This window comes from Calonectris borealis, chromosome 8, assembly GCF_964195595.1.
Source record: "Calonectris borealis chromosome 8, bCalBor7.hap1.2, whole genome shotgun sequence".
In the NCBI taxonomy this organism is placed as follows: domain Eukaryota; kingdom Metazoa; phylum Chordata; class Aves; order Procellariiformes; family Procellariidae; genus Calonectris; species Calonectris borealis.
In genome coordinates, this window is record NC_134319.1 from 19,272,850 (window position 1) to 19,284,908 (window position 12,059).

Below are 12,059 nucleotides of genomic sequence, written 5' to 3' on the forward strand. Positions count from 1 at the left end.
ATGGAGTTCAGGTTATGGTTGAATATTAGCTTTGACAGTAGTGTTATAAGAGAAAAGAATGTGTTGAAGACTTCTCTAAAATCAAATCACTTTTGATTCAAAGCGGAAACAAACATTTTGGTTCCTTTTTGTTAAAGACATTAGTAGGTAGGACATGATAGTTATAAAATTGTTTATGCCTATAGATAGATGAAAATTTTATTCTACAATTACATGCTGAGAGAAAGATGCAGTGACAGTCTTTCTAAGCATGATTTAGGGATGTAGTCAAATAACATCTCACTGCTACTGTATAAAACAGGTTTATGATTTCTTTCTGGATTGTATAATCCTTCAGAAGCTGAGGAGCTGGCTTTAGAAACAAGGGTGGGGTTTTTTGTTTTGGAGTGTTTTATTTTTAGGATGATCATATACTTACTGTAAACAATGTTTAGGCTGCTTTGCACTAGTGCTTTCAATACAAAAAAATATTTAAAACTGAGGTGTGCCTTAGTTGTCCAAACTCCATCTTGCCGGAAATTGTTTTGTTTTCTTTTAGATTAAATTATAACTCAGAGCTAGCATACATTTTATCTGTAAACAGTAGGCTGAAATGGTTGCATAAATTATCTGGTTTTAATTACAGGCAAAGCAATCACACAATACTGGTAGACAAATTTTAATCTTCAGGTGAAATATGTCTAGGATAACTTAAATCAACTTTTATCTTAAAGATTTCTGGTGGTGGTTTATCTTCTAGAGATTTAACCTATATAGAACTAGGAAGCTATAATAGAGGAGGAAAAATGCCAAAAGACGACAGATGATATTGTGGGTTTTTTCATTCACAACATGTCTTGTGTTTTCTTAGGCACAAGTTTATATGGATTTTGTTGTAATATATTGGTATGTATTAATGTGCAGAGTCATTGCTAGAAAAAGGATTAGATCCCTGGGGTGCCATTTTCAGCATACCTTTTGTGTGATTTTTACAGACCTGTATAAAAATTATTTTTAGTATCTTCAGTAAGAATTCAGCAGAATTTTTGTTTGTTATACACGGATACATTTTCTTTATGTATAAATAGTATGTCAGAACATGAAGCACTGAATGCTTAAATTTTTTAATACATTTTTTGCAAAACCTATTTTCAGCTGAAACATTAAAACAAAAATGAAACCTTATGGATTCTGGGTCTGCACAGTGTCTATAAATATCCTTTTTGTATTCTACAAGTGCAATTGATTTAAAGGCTTTATTGAAAAATGCTTCCCTCCCAGAGTAGACCAGTCAAAAAAAAAAAAAAAAAAAAAGGCATGCACTGCCTGAAAATTCCACATGACAATCACAGGAATAACTCTCATGACATTACACTGCATAAAGAGGCACTATGATCTTACTGTGCACATTTAGATATTTTGACTTTACCACTTTTGAAAACTAATATAATTTACTTTAATGTAATTAATCTCTTCTTTAAATAGTATAAATAAGTATTCTATAAATTATAGCACATCACTTAGAAGTCATTAGTATTCTAAATTTGAAGATCTCAGTGCACTACAAGCTTTAAGTGAGCTAAGCTTGGATCAACAAAAATGTGTCTTACTATGGAAATGGGGAAACAGAAGAGTTAAACAACTTGCTTATGGCCATGTGACCTCATTACAGATACCACATTTTTTGTTCTGAACATAAAACCATGTATTTCCACTTAACATTTGACATGTCACCAAAATTAGCCTTCCTAGAATAATTACAGGACCCAAAGAACTGCTTTCTAATTTCAGATGATGTTAATTGAGTAGGCTGGATTGTTGTCAGTCTCCCTTCTTTCCTGCTAAATAGTAAAGAAACTGCTTGTTCCTTTTACAGTTGCATTTGACAAGGGTGATGACCGAAGACTTGGCAAAAAACCTGTATTCACTAGTTCTCAGGTAAACATTTATATCCAAACATTAAAAATACTCAGAAGCTTGCAAATAAAACTATTTTCATCATGTGTTTTAAATTCAATATTAATTTGTTATATTATTTAATGGAACTTGCTTTTGAAAAATCTGTATTTTTTTGGTGAACAGTTATTTCTGCAGAATCAGTAATATCCATTACTGGAAACATCTTAGGACTCAGCCTATGCTCTGCTACATTTTCAAACAGATAAGCTCAAATTAAAGACGGGAATTTGTGTTCAGAATCTCACATTCCCCTGTTGCTACGTAATGAAACTGATCTGTTTCCCAGAGCAAATGGTTTGCTACTGAGCTAATGAATCTCTGCTATTATCACAAGCCACCACAGTACTGAGTCTCTTACACTCCCTGCGCTGAAAAAATATTTCAACAACTCTTCTACTGAGACTCATATTGAAAACTACATTACTATTTGGTAGAAAAACAGTATGGGTTTCACATGATTTGATGGTCTTGGATATGTTGCAATGACACTGGTATCACAAAGATTCCATTTCATGCACTTAATTCTCCATGTTTCAATATCTATCTTTACCTGAGAGAAAGAATGAATATTGTCACTTATCTGGTGGATCCACTGTTGGTAATGGTTGAAAACATCACATGTTATTATAAATTAATTTTTGGTTTTATGTTTGTAATAATTCATAGTCTTTACACCTCTTTAGAAAATACGCACATATAGCTCAAAAAAAGTTTTCTTATGTCAGCAGGCACTAATAATATAAATAAATATTACAGAGTAATTTGTCCAAAGTAAAAGTGAAACTCTACTTAGATACCTCCATATCCTCTATATAGAGCAGTATTTCACATGAGATTTACTAGGCACTCTAGTTATTTCTGGTACTTTTATATCTTTGAAAGCCAGCAATGTGAGCTAAAATACAATTTTTAAAAAATTATTCCTATGCTGAATCTTGTTGCTTTAGATTCATGTACTACTTAAAAAGTAGCCGTGTTTCAGAAATGAAGGATTATGGATAGTTTGGTGTTATAAATATCTTCTGTGTTTTTTTTTCCTGGTGTTTTTTTTTTCTAGCTAAACAAATCTATTACTGAATCTGTTGGTTTAAGGAATACTTCCTGGACAGAACACGGCAAGAAAGATTGCTGGGGAGATTCTTCCACTAATCAGGATAAAATGAAATCTGATGGATTAGGAGCATCTGGACATACATCAAGCACCAATAGAAACACTGTTAATAAGGCTTCAAAGCATGAGGATGTAAAGGGGAAAGATGGCAAAAAAATAGTTTCCAAGATTACTAAGGATTCAAAACCTGGGGAAAAAGCTGCTTCACCAAAGGCTAGAGCTGTTATAAAAACAAAAATAGAAAATAATGGAAATGTGAAGGCTGAAAGCATGCTTACCAAGCAAGATATAGAAAAGACATCATCTGCAAGTGGACAAAAAATTTCAGGAAGTGGCAAAGGACTAAAGAACCATGAAGGAAAAATTGCAGGTGCCAGACCTAAAGTGCTGACAGTAACCTCAAGTGTGCAGATCAAAACAAAACCATTGAAAAAAACCACAGGGAAGGAATCTCCCTCCTTAGTGACTGTGGCAGGAACTTCCAGCAAGTCAGCAAACTCAAGCATAGATATCCAGTCTGGCAGTGAACAGACAGAGGAACCCAGAGAGGATAAATTGGTACAGGAAGGGACAAAACAGACTGGTAATTTTTTTTTTTTTTTTTTAAAGTCCCCTTCTGGTTTGTCCCAGGCTGGTCATACACTGAAAACCAGCCCGGGAAGCTTTAAAAAAATCTGCTATAGATTGACAAGAGTCACCTTCTTTCCCTGTAAATGAATATTAACTTGAGATAAGAATATTAAATTTCTCCTCTATTAACTGACTTTATTTTATTATCAACTGATAGCTATATAAAATGGTAAAAGTTATACTAGTTTAGAATCTATGCTGTTTTCAATAGCTGATCTTCATAGATTAGAATTTTTTCAGTACTTATATGCAATGCATTTCCCCCTATAATTAACTTCGAATTTACTTTACAATAGTGAAAACAAAGTCATCTGTGAAGACATCAAATGGAGTCACCAACAAAAAAAAAAAGACTGAGCTTGAGGCCAATATCACAACAAGCAGGTATGTTACAAATCAATATGCTGCTTAACATATATATATGTGTGTGTGTATTTGTTCGTGAAAAAAGTTTCAGGTGAACTATTAAACTTACTGTTAAGTCAACATGTTCTTTTTAATCTGAGAATGGTTGTCTATTGCATGTTATTAGCAAAACAATTTGAGTTAGCTATTGGAAACATTGCTGTAAAGATAAAATTGGTTTGGCTTTTGTGTTGGAATGTTTCATGCTAATCATTTTAAAATTGTTATAGGTCATTCAGAATTCTGCACACTGGAACAGTTAATGGCTACACAAGGTGTTGTAAACTTATCGTTTCTGGGATACTTTAGATTAAACTGGACAGGAAGACAGCTGAAGCACTGTGAAATTATGAAATGGGTCATTTATATGTGTATGTGTATACATATAAAAATATATATACACACATATAGGTTTTCTTTTTCAAAAGTATACCTTTCAGGTTGCATTTTCAATGTTTATATATGTGTGCATATTAAAACACATATTGCTTGTTTAAATATAATTAAACATGGCTAGATCTTTAGCTTGGAAGTAATGGACGTAATGATTTCTTTGCAGTCTGACAAAAAAATCAACTGGAAAAGGGTGTAATGAACAAAATGTACAAGCTGTTCTAAAGAAAAAAGGGAATGTGAGTAGCAATTCTGCAGCACAGCAAAAGGCTCAAAACACACCTACGAATTCTCCCAAGAACCAAGGTAAAGTTTCATACAGCAATGAAATTTTTTAGCACAAGCATTTGGTAAATTCTTCTGAACAATTCTGTGTCTTTTCCATGTTTCACTTTTGGTGACAATCCTAAACTGTGAAATGCAAATGAATGTGTGTCAACTTCAAAATATTTAAAAGATGGTCTTCACTGCCAATTGGTGCTTTCTTCTGCTTGTTTATTGTGCTTTGTGGAGTCTTTTATTTGCTGATCCCCTGGACTTCTGCACTTGGAACCATGAATGAGTTCAACAGAAATTCTGTAGGTCAAGCATTTATAATATGCATCAAAGATCTGGACTGCAGACTTCTTTATGAACTGTTCATTTATGCCTCCCTTTTTTGGTGATCCCCCATAGGAGTGGCACTACTGATACTGACCTATCCCACAAATGCATACTTGATTTCAACAGCTATTTATATCAAGTGTGGGAAATGACATTGTAGATCACAGAGAGGAAACCCTGCTTTATAAAGATACAAAGTCTTAAGGATGGATCTCTTTTTAATCCCATTTGGACTTGGCACTTACGGGGGGGGGCGAAGAATATTCGAGTTATATTATCTTAAATGCATTATGATACAGAAAACACAGGTCCTGTCAATTTGTGGTCATTAAAGATCTTGCAGCATTTTCTGACTGAGCAGAGATATTAATTCTGGTATTCTAATTACATTATAACTAATGTAATTATTTTCTGCCTACTTTCATTTCCCCTACAATATAAACTGAATACAGTACTCGTCACTTCCTGTGCTAAGCTAAGGAACTGTGCAGTGTTCCTATGCACTATTAGATAGCTGCTGCTTTCTACTGCAGTGATGACTATTTCAGTTACAGGTTGAAGTAATTCCTTTATGTATAGTCTATAAAGTGCTTTAGTTTTAAAGATGACATGTAAATGCAGTATGGTATTTAAGATCTCTATTATTAATTCTTTTAACAAGCCTTATATCCTTTAGTTACATAAAAAGTAACTTGCTTGAGTAACTTGCTTCTCAACATAAACACTAATATAAATTTGGTGAATATACTTTGACTGGCATATACAATCTTCATAGTCTTTTTTTACTGTTTGTTAGGACCTCAGGGGGAATCACCAAATTCACTGAAATCAGGAATGTCTCCAAAACATAACGAAGAAAAAAATGTGTTACAACAACTGGTTCAGACAACACTCCCAGAAAAACATCCTTCAGCCAAGAAGAAGAGTGTTAAGCCATCGCAAACACCTGTAGCAAAAGCCACTGCAAAAATAACACCTAAAACTCTGGCTCCGTCAAAGCATGCTGAGATTATGAATAAAGACCCAAAACCGAAACCAGCTGGGCAATCTGTATTAAAATCTCAGTCCTCTGCCCAAAAACATTCAAGGAGTGAATCTCCTGTTGTCCAGAAGAATGTGCACACCTCTGAGCACAGAAGTTCAGGACAGAAACTTGAAAAAAACATGGCTGATGCTGCGGCAGGTCAGCTTCATGACAATAATGAATGCTATTCTGCAAAGCAAAATGAATCTTTAAAATCTGTGATGGAAAGTAGCAGTGAAGATAAACTGCTGGTGTCCTGTCAACCCAATAAACGAAAATTATCAGATCCTTCTGAAAATGTGGAATACAAAATACAATCCAAATCTTCTTCTTCTCTAATTACAGAAGAAACTATTTCTAAACTGCACGTTTCACTGCAAAATGAAATGGAAGCCAGACAAATCTGTGGAGATCAGACTGGAATTAAACAGATTGAAGATAAAGAGAAAGATGATAATACAGCTGAATTTCACTGTCATGCACAGTATTCCAGTGATGGACGCTCAGACTTTTCCAAGGAAACCAATCAAAAGGCTACTGCTTCAGGAGGACTGGTGAAACATTCAAAAGCAACAAAGGTCTGTACTGAACAAAGTGATGAATTAAACTCTGAAACAGGTCTTAACCACGGTGAAAATGCTTTACGAAGCTTTTCCAGAACGATAACCAATAAAGAGGATGAGATATCATCTCCTCAGATTGATATGGAGGGATTTCTTACAGCTGATGAGCTGTGTGATACATCAGCCTTGACTGAATACAAATCCGTCACAGCAGATTTAGATGATGTTTCAGAATGTTCCACAGAACAAATAACAGAAAAATGTTCACCTAATTACACAGAGCCTACAGATCCTACAGAAATGCCAGAAAACCATGAAAATGCAGAAATTCCCTTCGTGGACCACTGGAGTACTGGTGCACTAGATCCAAAAGAGAGTCCTGAATCAGATACTGGCAGTGCAACCACATCCTCTGATGATATAAAACCAAGATCAGAAGATTATGATGCTGGAGGCTCTCAGGATGATGAAGGATCCAATGAAAGAGGGATTTCTAAATGCAGCACTATGTTATGCCACGATTTTCTTGGAAGAAGCAGCAGTGACACAAGTACACCTGAGGAATTAAAAATTTATGACAGCAGCCTAAGAATAGAAGTGAAAATGAAAAAAGAGGGTTCTGATCTCTTCCGTGTTAATTCAACAAGTGATGATGAAATACCAAGAAAAAGACCTGAAATTTGGTCCCATCAAGAAAGTGCAAGGACCAATACTAGAGAAAGCAAAAGTTCTACTTTTGGCAATGCACAGTTGACTCAGGAAGCAGACCAAGTTTCTTCTTCTGCTGATGAAACAGAAGATGACAGATCTGAAGCAGAGAACGTTGCAGAAAACTTTCCTCCATCAAATGTTCCTACTCAACAGTTCCAAGGAATTGATAATTTAGCTTTTGAAGATGCAACAGAAAATGATACTGCAAGTCAAGAGTTTTCTAAAACTAAAAATTTCAAACGATCTGTTTTACTTTCAGTAGATGAATGCGAAGAATTGGGATCCGATGATAGAGTGGAAACTCACACTTCGCGTCAGCATTCGATAGATTCTCTTACTCCTTCAGAAGTATTTGACAGTGTTTCTCAAGAGCACCATGGAAAGACTTTTTATTCAAGATACTCACTGGAAATTGAAGATGGATTCCTGGATTGCAAACAGCATAAGGATAGAGACAATAGATCGGATAAAAGTGAAAGTTCTCTCCTACATCTTCATGGCACTGAAATCCCAGGGAAGGAGAATCAAGGTGCTTCAATGACTGAACAAAATTGCCTGGAGAAAGTATATTCAGCAGCTAGTCCATGTCCAGGAGAAAAACAAAAAGTAAATATAAAGAATGAGGTGGCTAGTGAATTTCACCAGTGCAATAAATACTTAGACAATGATGCAAAATCTCAAGAAAGACCATGTCATTTGGATCTTCATCAGAGAGAAACTAATTCTGATGTGCAAAAGAGCAGCTCTGCAAAGCCTGTAGAAGCCAGTAAGAATCAGATACTGACTCAGGAAGGTCAAGTGAGAGACAGTGAACCAGGAACTACTGAATGCGCTAATACTGATTTACTTCCAGGTAATGTACAGAAATAGAAACATTCAGTCATTCAAAAACAAATTAATAGGGAAAGCTTTGGCAATTTGTCTGGGATTGAATCCTGAACTGAAGTAATTTTGGCTGAAACTATATTAAATTTAAATATTTTTAAGTATTTCACTTGGGTAGAGAATGCTTGTCTGTTTGAAATATCCGTCAATACCCTGCTGTTCAATGAGAAACTTGACTACAAGAAAAGAGATTTTATGTAATGCTAAAAGAAAGATCGGATGCAGTCGTCTGTACTTCCGTTATTTTTGATCCAATCTAACATTGACAGCATCAGCTTTTGATGGAATCTTAGTATTTGTTTTGTCTGCTTGACAACATATAGTATGTCTGAATGGGATGTGCAATAACTACAGTAATAACCTTAACTAAAGCGCACTGAACTGTTTACCTGAACAGCTATATGCATTATTGTTGTAATTTATTTATTTATATATTATACACAAATTTGGATCCTTCTCCCACTGAATATAACTGAATATTTGCCATACATGTCAGTGGGAGCAGGTTTGGACTCTGATTTAGAGTTTGAGATGTCTGAAATTTAAAATTTTACCAGTAAAAGCTTATTTCGTAAAAGAGAGATTATACTTAGAACTAATGCTTATATAAAGAAAAGTTCTAACTTGTTTCACGTAGCTAGATGAATACTTGTCTAGTTGTCTTTTGTCTTCTTTATACCAATAATTCAGTCTGTTTATCCCATCAAAAATATACAATAGTATTGATTATAACTATTGTGTATTCAAGAGTAATGAAATGCTGATGATGATCTATGTTCAGCCAGACCACACAACAAGAAGACCTTAAAAGTTGTACTATTTTTTTTTAAGTTTGCTTGCCCTTGCCTGCAGCTGCCCTTGCATGTGCAGTGTAGAAATTAGCCTGTGGATAAATAATTTTGTTTTTAATTCTCTTCTAAGCTGACATAGCTTAAGTCACCATTCAGTAATCATTCTCTATTAATTCCCTCCATGCACCTCCTGGTCTAAATTTAATTTATGTAGTAAATAAGAAATTTCATGTGCATTAAGTGTATATTTACATTGTCATTTTCTGTATCAGAAACTTAATTATGGAGGTTATTGTTAATTACCAGTGGTGATTGCTGCTTTAACTTAATTTATAAATCATACTTTGTTTTTTATATAGGAAATAAATGCCTCAAATTTTGTCAATTTTGTATAACCATCCATCCCCCCTTTTTTAACCTGGTTGGATTGTTCTTCCTGAATGAGTTAAATTTTGCTCTACACAGCCCTGAGGGGAGGATCATCTGCAATTTTTACATTGTACAGTATTGTGAATTATTTCAGGAGACATAGATGATTATGACACAATGGCACAAACCTGCATGTATGAGCATCGGCCTTCAAAAACCCTTTCTCCAATATATGAGATGGATGTTGGAGAAGCAATTGAGCAGAGGATGGATTCAGAAACAGCAGTTCTAGATGTGGATTTTGAAGATCAGCAGTTTGCAGAACAGGACTGGACTCTTCTCAGGCAACTGTTATCTGAGCAGGACTCAAATATAGGTTTCAAAAACTCTGTTCCTGAAGACCTTAACTTAGCACAATGTCTTATCAATCAGACACTGTTTCTGGCACGAGATGGTTCGAATCCTCAGGGTACATCACAAGTTGACACATTCAGTAGGTGGACTGAACTAATGTCTCCACTTGATGATTCTTCAGCAAGCATTACAGTGGCAAGCTTTTCATCTGAAGACTGTTCGTCCCCTCAAGGGGAATGGACAATTCTTGAACTGGAAACCCATCATTAAGGTGATCAAATGTTTGCAACTGAACTCCAACCCATTCCCCAAATCTATTTTTGATGAGTTGTTTCCATACAATAATGAAATACTGCATCAGTCAAGAACGAGCAATTCTTGATACTGAGGCAATCTGATATAATGAGGTAAATATGTTAATTTATAATCTAGATTTAATCACAAGTACAATAATTTTTCAAGACTTAAATGTATGTTTTTTCTAAAAATGAACTTTGAGCATGTATTTTCTAGAATTGTTAGAAAAACTAGATGACATGAAAGAAAAATCTTGGTTTCCACCCTCCCTTTTATCTTCCTTTCTGACATTTAATATTCTCATTGAGCAAGAATTTAAAGATGACTGCACAATTAGTAGAGCTATTCCCCTCCTTTCCCCCCCCCTCCATATGGTGACTTCATTTTACAACAATAAAGATTCAGAATGGTTGTGTCCAAAGGTGATGTGTGCCAACACTGCTTTAAGTGATGGAAACATATACTTACGTTCAAAGAAAACGTTTCAATATGAATCTGCCGTGGGCCTTATTAATATGAGCAGCTTGTTTCCTCTGTTTCTTCCAGATTTGATTTTTGTCTTTTTGGTTTGTTTTGTTTAGAAGTTTCCAATAAATTTTTTAAATTGTCTTTTCTTTAAATATAAGACTTCAGAGTCTTATGTTTGTGCTATAGGAAGAGCACTGTTTCTTTCTTGGAAATGCACATATTTAAGTAAATATTTTCAATGGCATAGTGCATGAATTCAGAGGAGTTGGTAGAATGCTGCTCCTGTTCTAAAAAATAGTATGTTTGATATCTCCAAAAGTATATCAGTCTGAAGTCGTGGTCAGTGTTACATCAGAAGTCTGACGTTGACTAGAATTACCTTCAGGCTTCAATTCATTACACTTGCACCCTTCTGATGCTGTCTGAGGCATAGCAAGCCTCTCAGGAATTTGGTTTTGTTTGTTCTCATAGATGCTACATTTTTGGAGGGGTAACGGGATTCTTGCATCTTCATTAATACTTCTAGTGTAGCTTTTATATTGAGACTAAATGTCAACATAACCATTCTTCTGACTAAGAGTGAAATAGGTTATACTTCTCAGTACTGCTCATTCTGCTGCTTTTGGCTGTTAATTTGGGTGTGGATAGAACTGTTTATTTTCTTTTCTGATTTGACAGGGGAGAAAGGGAGTGAGAAACTATTTGTAATTCTTACCAAGTCTGAACTCCTCCTGAAACATACAGGGTTTTTTCCCTGCTAAGGTCAGGCCCTCTAAGATATCTGCATTATGGAAATAGTAGGGCTTGTCTTTCACACAGCTTAAAATCTAAACAGGAAGTATTCTACTTCCTCTTAGTCATTAACAGAAGTGCCTTCAGAAGTGGATGCCATATGGCAGTAAAAGGCTACTAACATTTTTTTTTGTTAAAACTATTTAAGATAAGTGCACAACTTAAGCTAGCTGTAACCACTGATAATATGGTCAGTTTTGCAAGCTTTTGCACAATTCCAACAGTGCACCTTAATTTTCTTTAGAAACTTCATTTCTTTTTGTTCATAGTCAGAAACTCTCAGTTGTGTGGAAATACGCAGTTGCCCCAGCATATGACTAAAGAAGTTATGACTTGTCTTATCTTTGGACTTGACATAAGAAAGAGCTCTGAGGCAAAATAGTTTATCTAGAAAGCCACTTTGTTGAACTTCTGATACAGAAGTAAAAGTGATGTTTCATTTTCCCCAAATTAAATGGAGGAAGAATTTTATCTCATTCTTTAATATCAAGGCAGGAAAAAAAAAAGGAAAGCCTTCCTTTCTCTTTATGTCAATGAAGGAGGAGGACTGGAAACTCATGGAAGGAGGATGTTCCGTCTCATAATAAAAAGCCTTCCTGTACTCTTTTAGCTGCATAAATAGTCTGAGATATTATAATTCAAAACATTTTAAACGTAATATGCTGTATTTACTCCAGTCTTCATATTGGCTGAGTTAGAAGAACCTTTAGAAGTGCAAATTACCA

General features: G+C 34.9%; 1 protein-coding gene across 1 annotated transcript in view; it reads left to right on the plus strand.

Moving 5' to 3' along the window:
- Window positions 1-10,691, plus strand: part of BTBD8 (BTB domain containing 8) — a 36,615-nt gene extending 25,924 nt beyond the window's left edge. The window contains exons 13-18 of the mRNA XM_075156269.1: window positions 1,856-1,917; window positions 2,996-3,632; window positions 3,976-4,063; window positions 4,644-4,783; window positions 5,877-8,231; window positions 9,578-10,691. Of these exons, the coding sequence (XP_075012370.1) occupies window positions 1,856-1,917; window positions 2,996-3,632; window positions 3,976-4,063; window positions 4,644-4,783; window positions 5,877-8,231; window positions 9,578-10,047 (3,752 nt within the window). The 3' untranslated portion in view covers window positions 10,048-10,691. The remainder of the gene's footprint in view (window positions 1-1,855; window positions 1,918-2,995; window positions 3,633-3,975; window positions 4,064-4,643; window positions 4,784-5,876; window positions 8,232-9,577) is intronic.
- The last annotated feature ends 1,368 nt before the right edge of the window (window positions 10,692-12,059 follow it).